Here is a 17,684-nt window from a genome sequence, read left to right as displayed (position 1 = left end):
AGCAAGGAAAAAACACATCATCTAAAGTAAGGACTGAAATTCTGGAACACTTGAAGAATGCAAAAGAGCCCAACCAAGACAACACCACATTGGTGCGATGAAGGCAAACCAAATGGCCTCAATAAAACCAGTGTTATCACCAAATAGATAAAAAAACTCCCAGAGCTAGAGATACAAATCAGTTATTTCTTATTTGAAATATATGAACTTTGAAATACGTCAGCTGCAAAGAAATTATAGCTGCAGGAAGAAAGTGACTTTTTAACACTAACCACTGATTCTAGAGTATTTTCACAGGCCCAAATTAGGTGACTAATTGAGTAAATTAGACACTATCTTTCAAAACCCAAGAGGAATTTACTAAACAATCAAGAATTTACTAAACACTGAACACAAAACCACTAAAAAAAGGCCAGTTGAAATCCAGGAGTAGCACATCTGAGCCATGTTGATGGTTTTCAAGTCCATCACGTGAACATCACTTTTACAATAAAATGTCATTTTTAGCAAAATGACAGCATAATGGTCTTATAAGCAATATAATGAAATGACCTTATATAACTGACTTTCAAATATCACACATACACACACATAGTTGCACACATCCCACACCCCCATATAGGGAAATTCCTGGCAGATATGAAGTAATCTGTCTACTTAAATGACAATTTTTAGACCCAACTTACTTCTTTGTAGCCGAAAATGATACGCCCATCATTGAGAAGAGTGGCCTGAAAAGTGAAACTGCCCAGGTTGTAATTATCCTGCAGATGTACATGGTCCCACTGGACAACTAGTGCTGTGCCTGTGAACCCCAGAGTGGGAGCAGAGAGGCAAAGGGAAGAAAAAAATGTGAGAAAAATATTAACTGACTGTAGAAACAGTGCTTAACTGCAGTTACTTGAAACAAGAACAGTGATTTGTCTCTTTTTAGCAACTTTCAGTTCAGTATCTTGAAATGCCAAAGATCTTACAAATAAGTTCATCTGAAATCCTCTAAAGGTACACACCACAGTGCCACAAATAACTACCTCAACTACTCGCATAAAAGTCTGCTAAAGCAAAAGTGGTCAAGTAACTTGTTTGGAATTGCACACGGAGTCTCTACAACAATCACTACAGGTAGGATCCAGCACTCAGAGGTCATGTGTGCTACCAAAACCACTGCTTTGCAATGGCTTTTTTAATACTATATACATATACCCTGATGACTTTGAAATGTGAAGTGTTAATAGCATTACCTGTTTAGTAAAAGTTATTATTTGAGGAATTCAGATTCTTCCATTAACTGTGCATTAATATAAATAGCATTAACTTTTTTTCTGCCTGGTGTAAGCCCTTGCTGAAGCTCTGCAAGTTGAAAAATATTAGGTGTAGGCAATAAATAAATGTAGTTTAAATTAAAAGCACTAAGAATTCATAGATGGGGTAAATATTGAGTCTGGTGTGCAGAGATTTAGTTGCAAGAAGCTTGTTAGTATTCACTTGAGTTCTCTCTCTGAATATCCACTTACTGCGCTAAAAACATACCCCAAGCTACTTGCATACCCTGTGAGCATGTTTTACAGATGTTGAGGGTTGTAGATACATTGAAGCAGCTTGGCTGAAAGACTCTTACCACCAAAACTGTGTTTACTGAAAATGACTTTTTTGTCTTTATATGTCTCTCTCAACATACTTCTCTCTTTGGCACTAATGGGAGTTGTGTGTTTTGATTCACAGCACTTTAATTTCATTTCTTCCTGAAGAGTTCAAGGTGGGTCAGTATGCATCCACCTCAATGCATCTTGAAACATCTTTTGTCACAGATGTTCTGTGCTGTAACTTTCATTACACCCATCTTGCATGAAACTCTGAGCATGCAAATTTTTGGTGCAGACTGCACTAAGTCCACCACATTATTGTCCCATGTATCTTTCATGAGGCTGCTACAGGCTCATTAATTGTGCACACAGTGCATTTTTCCTTCTGTGACCACATTCATTAACTGCTTTCTGAATATTTATTTGAATCTATTAAATTTCATTTTAAATGAATTTAAAGGGACTTTAAAAATTACCAGAGCAAAGATAACCAGAACTTCTTATAGTCATCCTTTGAGTACCTCAGTTCTGTGTGCATCTCAGAACCCCAAGCTAACGTGGAAGTCAGCTGCCTCCAAAACAGTCTTCCCATTCCCAGGGCCTTTATGTAGATTTCATGTGTACCAAAGCTCCTTGCAGTTAGCTCCACGAGTGAGACTTGGATGGGTCACCATACTCTGCTTGCTCACTAGAGATGGCACTCTAAAGCAGCATGCTTACCCAGGGGGATAAAACAAGGATGAATAGGAAATAAAGAGCTGAAGGTACAATTTGCTCAGTTCCCTTTTATTTGGAGTAAGACAGCAAATTCTTTGTCCTAAAGCACATGGGGTCCAAAAGATTGTCATGCCTTACACATGAGGGATCCAAAATCTCACAGAAGTATTCAACCTTGTTATGACAGCAATGTGATACAGCCTGATAAACTTGGTGTGAAGACTGGAAGTCAGGAATACAATGAGAATGAGCAATGTCTTCCCCAGAATCCTCAGATTCTTTCAGTAAAGATGACAGATCTCCGGCCATAATGTCAAATAATTTATGAAATGAAAATAATAATTTTTTCTTTTTGAAAATTCTCCATGCAAGGAGTAGGATTTTCTCATATAAGTCTATTTTACTGGACTTTTAGCAAATAAAAGCTGCAAGTAATGCCTAGATTGAAAGGAAAGGCTGTGACTACGTGCAAAGGTTATAGGATACATTTTGATCTCTGATCTAATGAATAGAAATTAACACACCTGGTTGGAAACGTGACATATTTTTTTTACATGTTCATAACTTATGCTTAAATTCACTATGAATAATCATACAACAGGCACAGGCTTATGCAGGACAATTTAAAACAATCGTAGATCTTATTATATTAAGTCATGATACTAAACTCTCTGAGTTTTAATTTCAGAATCGACAGTCACTGCCATTGTATTTGATCACTAAAGGCCTGAGGTAAGGCACCAGATGCCTTTTAACCACATAGGTTATGTTTTAAAAACATTGATTATAACTGACTTCATGAGACAAATATCCACACATTCAAGGCCTTTGAAACGTCTCACAAAACTTCAAGTATTACACTGCAGTTGGCCTTTTACCCTTTCAATATTTTGTACAAGAGACTGTTGAGAACTTGTGGTGTAGATGAGAGTATTGGATTCCAGTCCTGGGACTCCATGCATACTTAGTCATTGACAGGTTTATTAACCTTACACCTGCCCTGCTTCTGAGTATTCTTGCTATTGTATTCCACAAATGCTATTTTCATTTTAGCTAGCGGGTAGATGGTATTTACTCTATATATTTTGAAGTAACAGGAACTGGCACTTTTATACAAGACAGATTTTTCCTTTTAAAACTGATAAAGTATATTGCTAGATTGAGTTTATGTACTTTAACATCCAGAAGATATCTGCCCAATTAGGAAAAAGCATTCATGACTCTAACTGTGCTCTAAATTCAGAACTCTTTATAGATGTCTAGCCACATGTTTTATACAGCCTGTGAGTTAAAAAAAAAAATAATTTAAAAATGTTCAGTTTTTCCTTCAAAAATAGTTATTTAGGAAAATATGAAGAGCCAAGGGACAAAGACACATTCATTTATGAAGGACTACTACATACCATTATCAAAGTATCTGACTGTTGAATTTCTCGACACACTGGGGTCAAAATTTGCCATTAAGGGTGCAATATATTGTGTAGCTGTTAGCATTCGATGCACAACTTCTCCAGTATATATGAAACCTACAATAAAAAAAGAATATTGAGACCATTTCAGTAACTTCTGAAAAGATTTAATAGAATGGCAGGTTGAACTAGGAATTGCCAGAGTGTTAAAGGGTCATCTGAGAGAAATTAATCCCACCACCAACTTTATAGTGAATTAAGTAAGAATATGTCTGTGATGGCTTCCAGAGGAACAAGATCAAGATGAACAGTGGCACAATTATTTCAAGAAGCAAGTTTTCATACAAAAAGAAAAACAGAGCAAGCTCAAGGATGAATAACTCCAGTAATGGACAAAATGCAGATATACAGCATTTTCAGAATGACCCATTTACCACAATGCATAGTACATAGTGCTTTCTATCCCTTCCAAAAATCTGCAACTTGTTTTGCTTTTGTGAGCTGTTACCTCTTCAAAAGTTAGCCTAACCCTTTTTTCATATTTCTGGAGATGCAGAGTAAGAAACTATTTCGGACAAGAAGGACAACCTTTAAAAAACAAAAACTGTCAGATGAGCAGTGGAACAGATAGGATTTTTCATGCCTATGAGCCAAGCGGCATTTCTGCTACATTCTCTGCAGTGTCAGGTCTCACTAGTTTATCTTATTCAACCCTGAATCCACTGTACTCAGATCCATAGTGGGCTGCTTCCACCCGAAGTGCTCACTCAAAACCTCTTACTTGTTTGGAACTGGAGTCCCTTCAAGGAAGAACAGTCATCTACAATCGGTATAGTGATGCTGCAGTTTTCTTCAAAGCAAAACTTGGTCCATTTTAATGGCGGGAAACCCCTGCCATTTTAAACAAGAAATGGTTTACAAATAAACCTATATGTTTAACTTTGCCAACTCCACTTCAACTGACTAACAGGACTAACTTCTTTAGATGCCCCAACCTACAGCCTGACTTAACTCCCACTGCCCTCGAGTGAGTCTTTCCTTAAGTTCTGTTTTAGCTTTTGCCTTGCTAGTCAAAACTGACAAATCTTAAGTAGATTGGAGCTACACATAGATCTTCAAAACTCAGGTTTTCACATTACTTCTCCTCTTAAAGCGTTTACCAGATGGTGTCTTATGCTGAAGTATTCACTTTTTCTCCTTCCATTGATTTAATAAAGTATATTCTAACAGCAAACACCCCAATAACAAAGAAAATATTAGAGCTGGCTGATAATTTTCTAACAGAAAGAAATCTATTTGGAAGATGTCTCAGAGACATTCAGTTCTTTACTGGCAAATGGTAGTACCCACTGTAAAAGTATTTATGCTGTTTTGTGTTTTCTTTTCCTTCTTCAGTCATATTGAGACTCTCTCTTCCTCCACAACCCCTTTTACTGTCATGTCCAAGAGGTCCTTTCTTCTCACATTTAGTGTCATCGCAATACAACACATAAGGAAGGAGCATATAAATCTATCCCTAAAAAATGATTGTGAAATTCCAGAACTAAACACAAACCCACACAACTGGAATTACCCACAAGGTAGAAATGCAATTTTCTGCCCCACTCTAGGTAATATATGATATTAAAAAACTATTAGTGTGCAACCCCACTTTCTTAACAATAGTATCTCTATCCTAACTCCTGTGAGATGAGAAAGGTTTGTTAAAAGGTTTGTTTCATATCATATAGGAAATCTCTGAAAGCATGAAGAAAGTAAGTTTCTGGAGTGCTTTAGGCATCCATCTACTCCTGTCCTCTTCTGAAACATGTTGGTAAATGCTTGCTAACTGTTCACAGGACTAGTTCTAGAAGTTATAAGTTGCTATAAATGAACAAACAAAAAAGGTGGTTCCTTGGACTGATTTTCCTGCATGGCTGCTAGCAGTTAAGATCAAGTACCATGAAGTCAACTCAAGTAGAGGTGATAGGAGACCTAAGAAAAAGCCAGGTGTGGAGAAAATACAACAAAAGATTCAGCTGGAAACGTTTAGCATTGACAAAGGGGTCAGCTAGGAACCTAGCTGCTTTTGCTTCATTTAAAACACACCTGTTTATTCAATATACAATATTCAATATACAATATTTTAATATCTGGACACCTAACTACTAAATTAATTCTTAGGACTAAACTACAACTGTACTCTTTTGAGGGAGGGAGATTCTTTCAGTTAAATATCTAAATACAACTTTTCTCTTTTGCTAATTGATAGGGAGAAACACCAATTTAAAAAATAAATCTGCCCACACGTATTTACAAGTCATGTATAAACCTGAACTTTTGGAATATACAACTGTGGCTGTAATTTCGCTCTATTACTCATCATCTTAGGACAGCCAACGGTCCTGCCAAAGTATAGTCCCTAAAATGCACTTTCATTATTTTCTATTTATTGCTGTCTGCTTCATAAATGCCATTCCCTTAAGGAGTATTCCCTCGTGCTTATTTAGACATTTTAAATAGGTATCATTTAATAGAATATTTGTGCCATTTATCCCTATGGTCACATGCACACATATTTTAACACAATCTTTGGTGGGTCTATAACCTTGAAACCATTCATCAAAAATATTCTGAAGACAGTATAAACAAAACCTTTGAATCCATATTAATGTATTACAATTATCCTTAACACTTTAGTACTTATTCATCCCTTGCACAATGGTCCTATCTTTACACACAGTTTCCCTTTCGTGCTTTCATCCCATTTACAGTATAAATGTCACCATTATAATTAATAATGAGGCAGATACAATAGGAAAAGAAAGGGCTTAATTGTGCTGGAACACATAACTAAGTAGATCAGCCCAGGTAATTAGTAACCACAGAGCGTATTTCCAAGTGTTTGCCGGATGCAGCTTTACTTTAGACAAAAATGGAAAGCAGGAGGTGGGTGATAGCTGGGAAGCAGGCAGGCCTTGCATGAAGATCATTCTAATGAGAACACCAGTCATGTATTGGAACAACTTGAAAAGAAATACAAAGTCATTTCAAATCATCCCAGAGATTCAAAGGCTGAAGCCACTTTTGAGCATGGACATTTTATCATTGTCACTACAACTTAAAGAAAGCAGCAAATGTAAAATTACCTTATTCCTGAATGGACTTCCACAGAAAATTGGCTTATGCTATCTGTGACCTAATTTTCTGACAGTGGTAAATGCCCATGGTTGATTCATTTAGTCAAGGAAGAATTTTCCAGACCTGCAATTTCCTGAACCACTTAGTGTCTCCTTTGTGGGAGGGGTTGGTAGAGCTCTTTTCCAAAACTCTCCACAAGTACTATACCTAGAAGCATAATATGCTCCTAAATACTAGAATGAAGGCAAATAGGAAAGAGACCTCAGCATTTTGTAAGTTTTCTATGTGTATATAAATCTAACTAAATTAATGATGAACTAATACTAAAGGCACTTTTACATCAAGGAGGGTATACTCTAGTCCTCAGAGTGTACAAATGCATGCTTACACAAACAGAGGGAAAAACTATATATATCTATATATAACCACTTAAATATGAAATCATGCTTCCACTTGATGCAGGACCCTGACTTCATTTAAAAATGCATTTTACATCTGAATTTATCCCTTCCAAAATATGCTCCGTATCTGTTATATTTTAACATAGTAGATTTACATAAAAGATTTAACATAGAAGTTTACAACAATCTGCACATAAGCTTTCTGTGGTTTCTTTTTTCTACTCATCTGTGCACAAACTCAGCACCACTTAGAAAGTTTTTTGACAATATTTGCCAAGTGTGCAGAATAACAGAATACAGGTTCAAAGCAGCACAGACAATGAGTCCTTTGAAGTTGGTACTGCGTCTATAAAGCTATGATAGGATACGGGATATGCAGGCAACATGAAAATGAAACATCTCAGTTGATAGCTATCTTCTCCCTTCTAAGACCCTGCATGAACATGTTACATAAACCTGAGCCTGATTTTATATATATGACATTATGATAAGCTGGATTTGCAGTTTAGCATTTAGCTGAATTAGAACAAAACCCACTTCAGATTATAATTTCATGTGTGATTTATGTTTTAAATATCTGAAACAACTGGTTGGATGTCAAAAGCATAAAATTAAATACAAGGTTTAAATAAATTATACTTCTATGTGCTTGTGATGAGTAGGCTCTATTTTGAGGATATATATTTTAGATGCTGAGGACTTCTTCAAAGCTATTATGACAGCTCAGCTTTTACCTGTGTGGTAGGTTGACCTTTGCCAGCTGCCACATGCCATGCAGCTGCTCTCTCACTCCCCTTCCTCAACAGGACAGGGGACAAAATAAGATGAAAAAACTTGTGGATCCAGATATAGACAGGCAGAACACTTGCCAGTTACTGTCATGGGCAAAACAGAATTGACTTAGGGAAAATTAATTTAATTTATTGTCAGATAAAACAGGTTTGGATAGTGAGAAACAAAGACAAATTAAAACACCTTCTCCCCACCCCTCCCTTTTTCCCCAGGCTTAATATCACTCCTTCATTCCTGACCCCTCTACCTCCTCCTCCCTATTGAGGAGTGCAGGAGGATGGGGAATGTGAGCTGCAGTCAGTTCATAACACTTCATATCTCTGTTGCTCCTTCCTCCTCGTACTTTTTCCCTGCTCCAGTGTAGGTCCTTCCCACGGGCTGCAGTCCTTCAGGATTAACTTGATTCAGCATGTGTCCTCCATGGGCCACGGTTCCTTCAGGACATTTCCACACTTCCAGTGTGGGGTCCTCCACAGGCTGCAGTGTGGATATCTGCTTCAGTTTGGTCTCTTCCATAGGTTGCTCCAGCCTGGTCTCCTCCACAGATGCTTCAGTGCCTGGAAGACCTCCTCCCCTTCCTTTTCTGACCTTGGGGTTCACAGGGTTGTTTATCATGCATTTTCCCTCACTCTTGACACTGCTGTGCAAAATTTTTTGCCCTTTCTTAAATATGTTTTCCCAGAGGTGCCGCCAGCTTGGCTGATGGGCTCAGCTGTGTCCTGCAGTGGGTCCCAGAGCAACCAGGATCAGGTCGCTTCCATTGTATAATATCTTCTGTCTTCTAAAAAGGGAAAAATGATCTGGCAAACCAAAAATGATCTAGAAAAAAAGAATCATTGTGTCTGCTGAAAAATAAAAAAAATTAATGGTGCTAAAAGCAGCAGTGAAATAAGTTGATGTGGAATTATTCCTTCCAATAGCCATAACATTGTTTTCATAAAAAGCATATAAAATTTTGCTTATCCTCCAAAATGTTCTTTATTGGAAATAAGCTCCTGCAACAATACTTCTTTCAACCTGAAATACCAAACAATGCGTTTGACAAGAACAGGAGTACTCAAAAACACTTTGTATAGCTGCCAATAAGCAGTTAGACTCAGGCCTCAAAAAACCCTCTAATTATCTTCCCCTTCTTTTCATAGTTCTGAAGAATTTGAGAGCTTGACTGAATGCAGGTAAGTTCCACCAGAGTTCCATAAACCAACTCTACTTCTTATGTGATTTTGCCATCATGGTGCAAGTTGGCTCATATACCTTTTGTACAGCAGCATTCATGTTTCAGGTACAGACATCAATGTTGCTTTTATGATCTACAAAGGCTGATTTGTTTTAAAGGTAACTAACCCTCCCCTTCCACATCGGTTGACATTATCCAAAGTGTCTCAGGGAGCCCCTAGCGAAGGATTTTTCTGCCATACAATGTGCCTGGAGATGTTGACTCAAAAGACACACGGCATACATTTTTCTTGAGAGAGCTTACTTAATTCCAGATCAGAGAAGTGAAAAGATGATACTTGGAGTTTCAGACCAAATGAAAAAGCGTGCATAAGAACAAAACCAAAAACAAACCCAACCCAAAACAAACAAAAGGAATGGTACAAGAATCTGGAGCCTAAAACAAAGAATAAATCTAACCATCTCATACAAAATATTAAATGTAGAAAGAAATAAGACTGCTTTGGAAAAAAAAAAGTTATTTTTCTTATCAGGCAGCTAATGTTAAGTAAAAGCATATGTTAAAACCCTCAGTAATACAACAAGCTGTGGTTACTTAGCTGGAAAAGGAATGCCTGCCAGCATTCAGCAGCAGCTGAACAATGAAAGGTTTTGCATGAGAGAGACTGTCACTGGGCAAAGGCAGAGCTGCCATTCAAGTGCACAGTTCATTGCGGGTTTACTCAAGCACCCTTGCAGCATATAAACTAGAGGGGAAATAGCAGAGCAGCTTCTGAAAAATGGAACCAGAGGAAAGAGGTTTCCCTGAGAGGGTAGGCTCCAAACCAGATCACCCAAGGGAAAGCCATGATTTCAGCTTGTATATTCACATACGCAACAAGCTTTGTAGAGATGTAACAACATACTCTTACAGGCACCTCAAAATGCCTTGTTGCAGAGAGGAATCATTTATGTCATTTCTCCCTGTTCATTTTCTTATTTAAGCAGGGTGAGAGTACATGTCTGCTGCTGCTCATTTTCCTCCAAAATACTCTGAAAACGATTTGTGCAACCAAGAGAGAAAACTTCAGTGGAACTGACAGGAGCTTCTTGGCTCTCTGGCTGCTTCTCTTTTGGTGTCAGCATAATCTAAGCCCTCTGAGAGGATCTGTTCTGGGGCATTTGGTGGTATCTCATATGACCCCAAAGCTACCTTAACAGGTAGCAGTACTTCTACTCCATCTTTACCACCTTAGACCCAGTGCACTGCCCAGTTTTGATGGAAACCGGAGTCAGTACAAGTACAGTACTGTACAGATTAAGATTTACCACAACTTTCACTTTACCCCCAACCTAGCAATTATATATTGTTGAAAGACTGATTTAAAATGGGATATGTTCTCTACCTCATCTGAGGATCTACTTCTCCACCCCTGATGAAGAAGACAGTAGGAGAAAAATTATAAGAGACTTACCTTGGGCTTGTTTTAAAAACCCACCATAACCAGCTGTGGGGCCAAAGAAGTGTTTAATACCTGGTTTCTGTCAAGCACAGTTTGGCATCACTGACCAAGACAAAGATAAGCTGGGTAAGGGGGGTAAGAAAATCTCACATTCTAAAATTGATTCATACACTATCTTGATGTCTCCAGCTGCCAGAGATACTGTCTTGCCAAAGAAAAAAAATTGGAAAGCGTATCAAAAATCCTTCCTCTGAGTTCCCCAATTCACTGACTATGATAATGCAAAAAGGTGTGTTCATTTCTCTTGTTAAATTACTATTTAACAGGACAGTAGGAAAATAAACATGAGAAGTTTTATATAAGCATCCTGTAAGACAGAGGTTCTAATAGTAATTTCAAAAATTAAAATAACTCTCAGGTTTAGCACAATTTCAGACAATTATTTTTGTATTTAATTCTACCCAGCCTCATCTCAGCATATCTCCATGAGATTACCCTTAAAGACCATTTCATCAATTTCTGGATATTCCCATTTGTAAATAGAAAGCTGCAAATAAATTAAATAGGGAAATCAGAGTACACTTTGTTGCTATTTGTAGCTAGGAAGCCCAGATTTAGGTAGTGAAATAAAAGGGAGTGAAACGTATCTGCACCCTCTGTAAAGATTACCAGAGTGCAGCAACATCTGTGCCAAAGGCAGGAGGGGAATTGCATCCTCTGCCCTCAGGGCCACCCCATGCTGCGTGCGCTCTGTCTCATAAGCTCCCTTGCTCAAATCACTCCAGTACGTTGGTCCAGACCAACTATTAGTGAGCCTGGCCCAGTGGGTCCAGCCCACAGACATCCCCTCTAAGATCTCTTTTATTTGCCAGCCACAAGCTAATATGTACCTACAAAAAGAAACCCACAAACCAAAAATTAAACCATTAAAATCTTTCACTATGTGAACAGATATCTCTCAATGCGCTTTTTCTGTAGTAAGATGCTGGGGAACACAACTATCATTTGGGAAAGCTATTGTCTTATCTGCCTTCAGCACAACCAACCAAGCTTTCCCCAGTAGGAAGGCAAGAAAATTTTAGGAGTGTTGACACTTAGGCACATATAACCATCAGCTGAGATTAATATAAGATAGCAAACACAAGCATGACTCAAGAAGATACACGTTTGTCTTTTCAAAGTGTCAGAGAATTCCAAATTGTTCTACCACTGGAAAACATCACCTTTTAAGCAGCTTGTTCTCATGCAGTTATTAACTTTAAAAGATTTTTTGTAAATAGAGCTGTATTAAAAATTAGCACCTAATAAAATCCTGACATCCTTTATTCATTAGTCATTCAAGAAAACTTTTCTATTGCACAGAACAACTCATTTGCAAAAACCTCTGCTCCGTTCAAACAAGAGAATAAAGTATGCTTTGTGCCACATGTGAGACGATAGAAACTAGAGTCCTCCTATGAAAGATTCCTCCACACACTTTGACACCTATTCCTGCCCATCTCTGTCTTTTCAATAAATATAATTGTTCTAAGTGGTAGGGAAAGATTCAGCCCTTTCTTTGCAGCTACTCTTCTCCAGGGTAATAAAACATTACTACTTCTGATGCACCTTCTCACTAGGTTAGAAGACATTTCTTTGGACTGACACTGTACAAACATGTTCTGGAAAGAGTTATAACATCAGTTTAATTCCACTCTTTTATTTAGTTTACTTTAGTACAGTTATAACCGACATCATAGAAATGAATTGAGAATAAGCAGACCAGCTCCCTAACCAGTAAAAATGTATTTGAGCTTTATTGGCCGGTAAAATTTTCTCCGTCTGTAAAGCTGTCACATGTTTTTTTCTATTTCAAAGCACATTTTCAAAGTATTTTTCATCATTTTATGATAATATCTGACACTTCAATTGGGAAAGGTCAGAACTGCAAGTTTTCTCTTCAGTTGAAAGCCCAGTAGGATGTTATTTTTTTATAATTATTTTAATCAGAGTTGCTGAGAACAGCTTCAAAATTTTGACTTGCATTTTATTTTCAGGATGTTTCTTGTTCTCCACCTCACTATTTCTGACATACCACTTATTTTCATCTTACATTCTTTTTTTCTGTTCATCTGTAAAAGTAAAAACCTGATGAATGCCTTCTTGTTTCTGGAATTAAACTACAAAAGGACACAGGTGCTTTCACATTCAATGGGAAAAAGGCAAGATGTGTCATGGGGGAAATAAAAACTACCAGAAATAGTGTTGCTCATGTATTTATTTGGTGAAGCTGACAAATATTACATAGGTGTATAAAGCATATCCCACAAAACTGCACTGTATATTTTCCAACTTTGCTAAAATGTTTTCCCTCTGCTTTTCCTGATATTTCGCCATTAACTATTTCAAGATGAAGTGAATTCAGGACTATGTTATGCTCTGTAGCCCCTAAAATATATTGGAATGACAAATTCTAGAAAATGATAATGTCATTTACTTTCAAAGTGTCCTATATAGCCATATTAATATTTCTTCGATACTTCACTGAAGTAGGCTTTAAGTAACGTATTTTATCCCCAGATGGCTAATTTATTGTTATGTCTGTGGAAGAATGTTATCATCACTGTTATTGCATGAAGATTACAGTGTAATTAAACAAGAAGATAATAGCAACTCCAGATCCCTCAGACAACCCATGAAAGTTAAATACCTTAATGGGCTTTCAAGATCAGTGTAAAAATGAACCCATCTCTTATGCTATTTTACAATTTACTTTCAGCCATCTGGGGAAAATGAATTGGAGACAGATTATACATGTTTTTTGGCTTTGCTTTTGCTTGACTAGATTGAATGCGTCAACCCATTTCTTCTTTCGGCCTGAAAAGTGGGCTAACTGAAAGCTAAACCCCAGAAGGCTAAAGTATAACACTGTTTCTTAATTGCATAACCTTACAAGCACTTCTTGTGTGTCTGTGCATGAGAGAAAAAGGAAAAGCTAGCCAGAATCCCTCGTACTCTTGGCTGTACTTCTGTGTTATCTTATGTGGATATTTAAAGTCCAGAAGATTAGTTTCTCACCATTATTTTTCCTGCTGATTCGTTAATACTTAAAGCATTATCTGGAAAAATTGAGAACGTGTAATGTATGCAATTGACTAAATGCCAAGAAGTTTTCCAGATTGCTGTAGCTTCCCTGCTACTCAGGGCTGTTGTGAAAATTATATGATCTGGTGGAATGCAACCCATTCTGATGAATATCCTATTCAGTTCAGCAAAGGGATTTAGGGGATTATATATCATAAAACTCTTCCAGTAGAGGTTTTTCTTCTGACATGCCACAAGATGTTCCTTGTCAGGAGGTTGTTAGATAGCACTAGGAAGAGTACAGGAGCAAAAGAAACACTTTTAAGTAAGGGCACTGTGATGGACTGCAAACAACTTATTAGTAACCTTTAATGGCTCTAAATTGTGAATGCTTTTAAGTTCAGGAGAAACAAACCTGAAGATTATTTAGAGTCTAATGACTTGTATCAGTTCCTGCCCGATCAAGCACATACTTCCCCAGAGAAAATTCTTGGACAAAGGCATGAAATAGAGTATCTACTCAGTGAGACAACACCATGCAATAGCTCCCAAGTGCCTCTCAGCTCTGGCCGAACAAAGAGCAGTGCGGTTCCTAGACAGGCCGGAACCAGAGAAAAGAGGTTGTCGGGAGGATTATCTCACTTGGGCCGAATATCTTAGCAGCTGTGTTATTGCAGTAACCTTGGCACTGCTAAATCCTAGGATGAGGCTTGAACAGAGCTGTTGGGGAGAAATCTAATTTTGCAGTCTATTTCTGATACAAGTCACCCTTCCACTGGTTGGGTAAAATATCCTCATGCCTGAACAGCTCTTGTCATCAGTAAAAAAGTTTGGATGGAACTGAGGAAAATGGTCTTTTAAAGTTTGAAAACAAAAAATAAAAAATGGTTCACCTTTGAATCAAACTGTTGTAATATTGCTACAGATTTTTTTCTTTTACTGCTGTGTGTCTCTCCTCCTATATTGCCACAAAATCTATATCCTAAGCTTTTCTACTTGCCCTGTTTATTCTCCTCTTCCAACTTTTAAAGCTAGTTCTTACCTGGATAAATCAAATGAAAAGTGAATCATATAAATCATGTGAATTCCATGGAAAATGAAAGACTTCCAGTTATGATTAAACATATTATTCTCCAAAGTTTCAAAAAATTCAATAAGGAGAAGAATAATAGAGTTTAGAAAAATGGCGAATGCCATCAAACCAGGTTGTCATTCATTCTACAGAAGTTTGCAACAAAAAGAAAACGTTTCAGAAGATGAAGATTATTTTTTAAATTTTAAACAGTCTGCTTAAAATTTATGCGTAACAAAGAAACTTTTTAAAATATCTGGTTTCTACTGTAGTCAAAAATAAATAAAACCCAACCCAAACCAAAACAAACATTTTCACTAGACAAAACTTACATGGGCAGGGGGCATGAGGAAGGGCTGGTGAGCTGAAGAGGAATGGACAGCAAGCAGGGAAACCAAGCGCAACCAGAATTGTAACAGACATACTGTACCCTGAAGCTGAAGCCACCAATTTTGGGCTCATCCTTTTGTTGCCTCCTTTCTCCACTTTTTACCTCACTATAGCTTTGGGCCACCCTCTTCAGTTGTGGAGTGAATCTATGAAAACATCTGGCTTAGAGCAACACAAGCATAACAAAACAGAGAACAGGCAAAAATCTAAGTGAGGAAAACCTGGAATATATTAATCTCAGTGTTTAGCGTTTGGGAATGAAGTTGCATTAGCTCTGGTATCATGAGTAATTCCCTTGTGTTTCCTCTCTTGCTGCATCAGTTTACATTAAAGCAAATTACATTACATGAAAGTGTTGTATTTATCTGTACTTCAAAGCACACAAACAAAACTTCAGCAAACAGGTGGGAAAACAGACCAATTTCCCTTCAATGAAGGCAAATATTGCCTGGATAAAGTGTTCCTTTATTGTGTTTAAGTTTTAACAGAATTTCAATACAAAACACCTTCATAAGAAATATGGATATTCATACACAACTTAGTAATACACAATGAGGATGGGAAGGGCAAAATGTCTTCCTCAGTGTCAGTTAATACAGAAAGATATTCACTCAGATCCAGAAAGATGAAATTTTCTCTGTAAGAGACCTTAATAAAGGTCTCATAAAGGTGTCAGGAAAATCTGTAGTGTCAAACTGAGTAGTTATGCTCTTGCTTCAGGTTAATTCTTTTAATCAGAGAAAAAGCTTTTCTGTGTCTCCCTGTTAGGACAGGACCTGTGCTGTATCACGGTTCCACCAAGTCCAAGGTTTTAATAATATGATGAAAAAGAATGAATGGGAAAAAAATATTCAATACCAGTTTGAACCAGCCCTGGAAAGTCTCTACTTTGAATACAAAGATTGCAGTAAAAGTAACAGCAGTATGGTTGTAACTTTAAAAATAGTGTTTGTGTGTGTGAATAAGGGCTCTAAAGGGAAGCGTGAAATAATTCCTCTTGTGGTCGTAAAAAGAAAAAAAGAAAAAGATCTTTTGTTCCAGTTCAAATTATGTTTTTGAAATGTGGGTTGCCCCTTAAAGAAAAAGAACCTCGGCAGGGGTGAGCCTGTGTTGCAGTTGTACATGCAGAAGTTTAGGAGCAGAAGGGAATTAATCTTTCCCTCTGAAGACTTCAGACCTGTAATAACCCATCTGTTCCATACAGTCAGAGTGTAGAAATGGGCCATGGCTGTGCAGCTGGTGGCATGTAGCTGTGCTGTTCAGAGTTCACTTGTCACAGGCATAAAAAGTCAACAGCAGGAAGCTGATCTGCCTGCAATCACTGCAAAACCCTTTAGTAAATACAGTTCTGCTAAGTCTTATGGCTCTATTTGTTAGTACATCTTTAACAGGTTTAAGTGTAGAGTCACCAGTGGGTTGCACATGCTGTGATGAGTACGCTGTCGGTGGATCTCTGGACGCTTTGTTCTGCAATAGCACTAGCCCTGCTAGGCAGATGCCTTTAATGAGTAAATTCTACCCCAATGCCTTGAAGCATAACAGAGTGTGTACTAACACAAGCATGAAACTGGGTTTGCATTTCTATGCCTAAGTATAATACTTATAAAACACATGATGTTCATGTCTTTCAGACATTTCCAAATGACTGGGTCACCCTTCATGAATTCGGTATGCCATGCTACATGATCTGAAGAAAACTCTGAATGACTCACATTGCAAATGTTTTGTATAAGTTTTCCATCACCTGAAGAGCTTAAATATGACAATTGGAGGAAGACTCAAAAGAAGTAAACAGAAAATGCCTTTAGAATAAACTAGACCTAAAAATAATTTAAAAAGGGCTGAGATCTGAAGTTACAATATTGTCCTACTTTGTGGAAGATGTACTATGCAACACACATTTCACTCTGACGATACATGTTGGTCATTCAATCATATAGTAAGTTACAAGCAGCAGTAGGATATCTGTGGTAAATACCACGTAATTACAGGGTACACAAACAGTGATCCCTGCCTCATAAACCAAAGTGCAGGTTACAACATAATTATGTTGAGACTTACTAAAAGTAATCATCACATGTGGCTGGATGGTATTTGCCAAGGAAAAAACATTTAGATTCTGCCTAAAGAAAACATTCTAATTCCTTTCAATATCAGGAGCTGGTGAGGCATAACTGTATCCCCATAACTCACCCATCCAAAACAAAAAATTATGGCAGAAAAGCTAGAAGACTACTCTTAATTTATGAAGCCTTAGACAGACATTAGCTGTAACTAGGATAAGGCTGTTTCATCATGCTGTGGTGGAAAATGTCTGTATGCTGCATAAGAAACAATAGGCTGCTCTTATCATCAGATGACAGCTATAGAAGAGTGGTGACAGTTTTTTCCATGAGCATTTTACCCACTTCCTTTTCAATGAATAACAGAATGGAGAGTATGGAGTAAACCATCAAGATGCAAGAAGAAAATCTTGCCTCCCATGAAATCTCAGAAGGCAAAATATAGTCTTGTTCACA

At 37.5% G+C, this 17,684-nt stretch overlaps 1 protein-coding gene across 2 annotated transcripts in view; it reads right to left on the bottom strand.

The window, feature by feature from the left end:
- The window catches only part of PLXDC2 (plexin domain containing 2), a 278,546-nt gene that overhangs the window by 75,866 nt on the left and 184,996 nt on the right, over positions 1 to 17,684 (bottom strand). For both annotated transcript variants that reach the window (XM_064444755.1, XM_064444756.1), the window contains 2 exons: positions 3,704 to 3,826; positions 687 to 805 (listed from right to left, as the gene is read on the bottom strand). In XM_064444755.1, the coding sequence (XP_064300825.1) occupies positions 687 to 805; positions 3,704 to 3,826 (242 nt within the window). The remainder of the gene's footprint in view (positions 1 to 686; positions 806 to 3,703; positions 3,827 to 17,684) is intronic.

Source organism: Phalacrocorax carbo, chromosome 2, assembly GCF_963921805.1.
Source record: "Phalacrocorax carbo chromosome 2, bPhaCar2.1, whole genome shotgun sequence".
NCBI lineage: Eukaryota > Metazoa > Chordata > Aves > Suliformes > Phalacrocoracidae > Phalacrocorax > Phalacrocorax carbo.
Note: the sequence above shows the minus strand (reverse complement) of the source record. Positions and strands in the feature narration are given on the sequence as shown.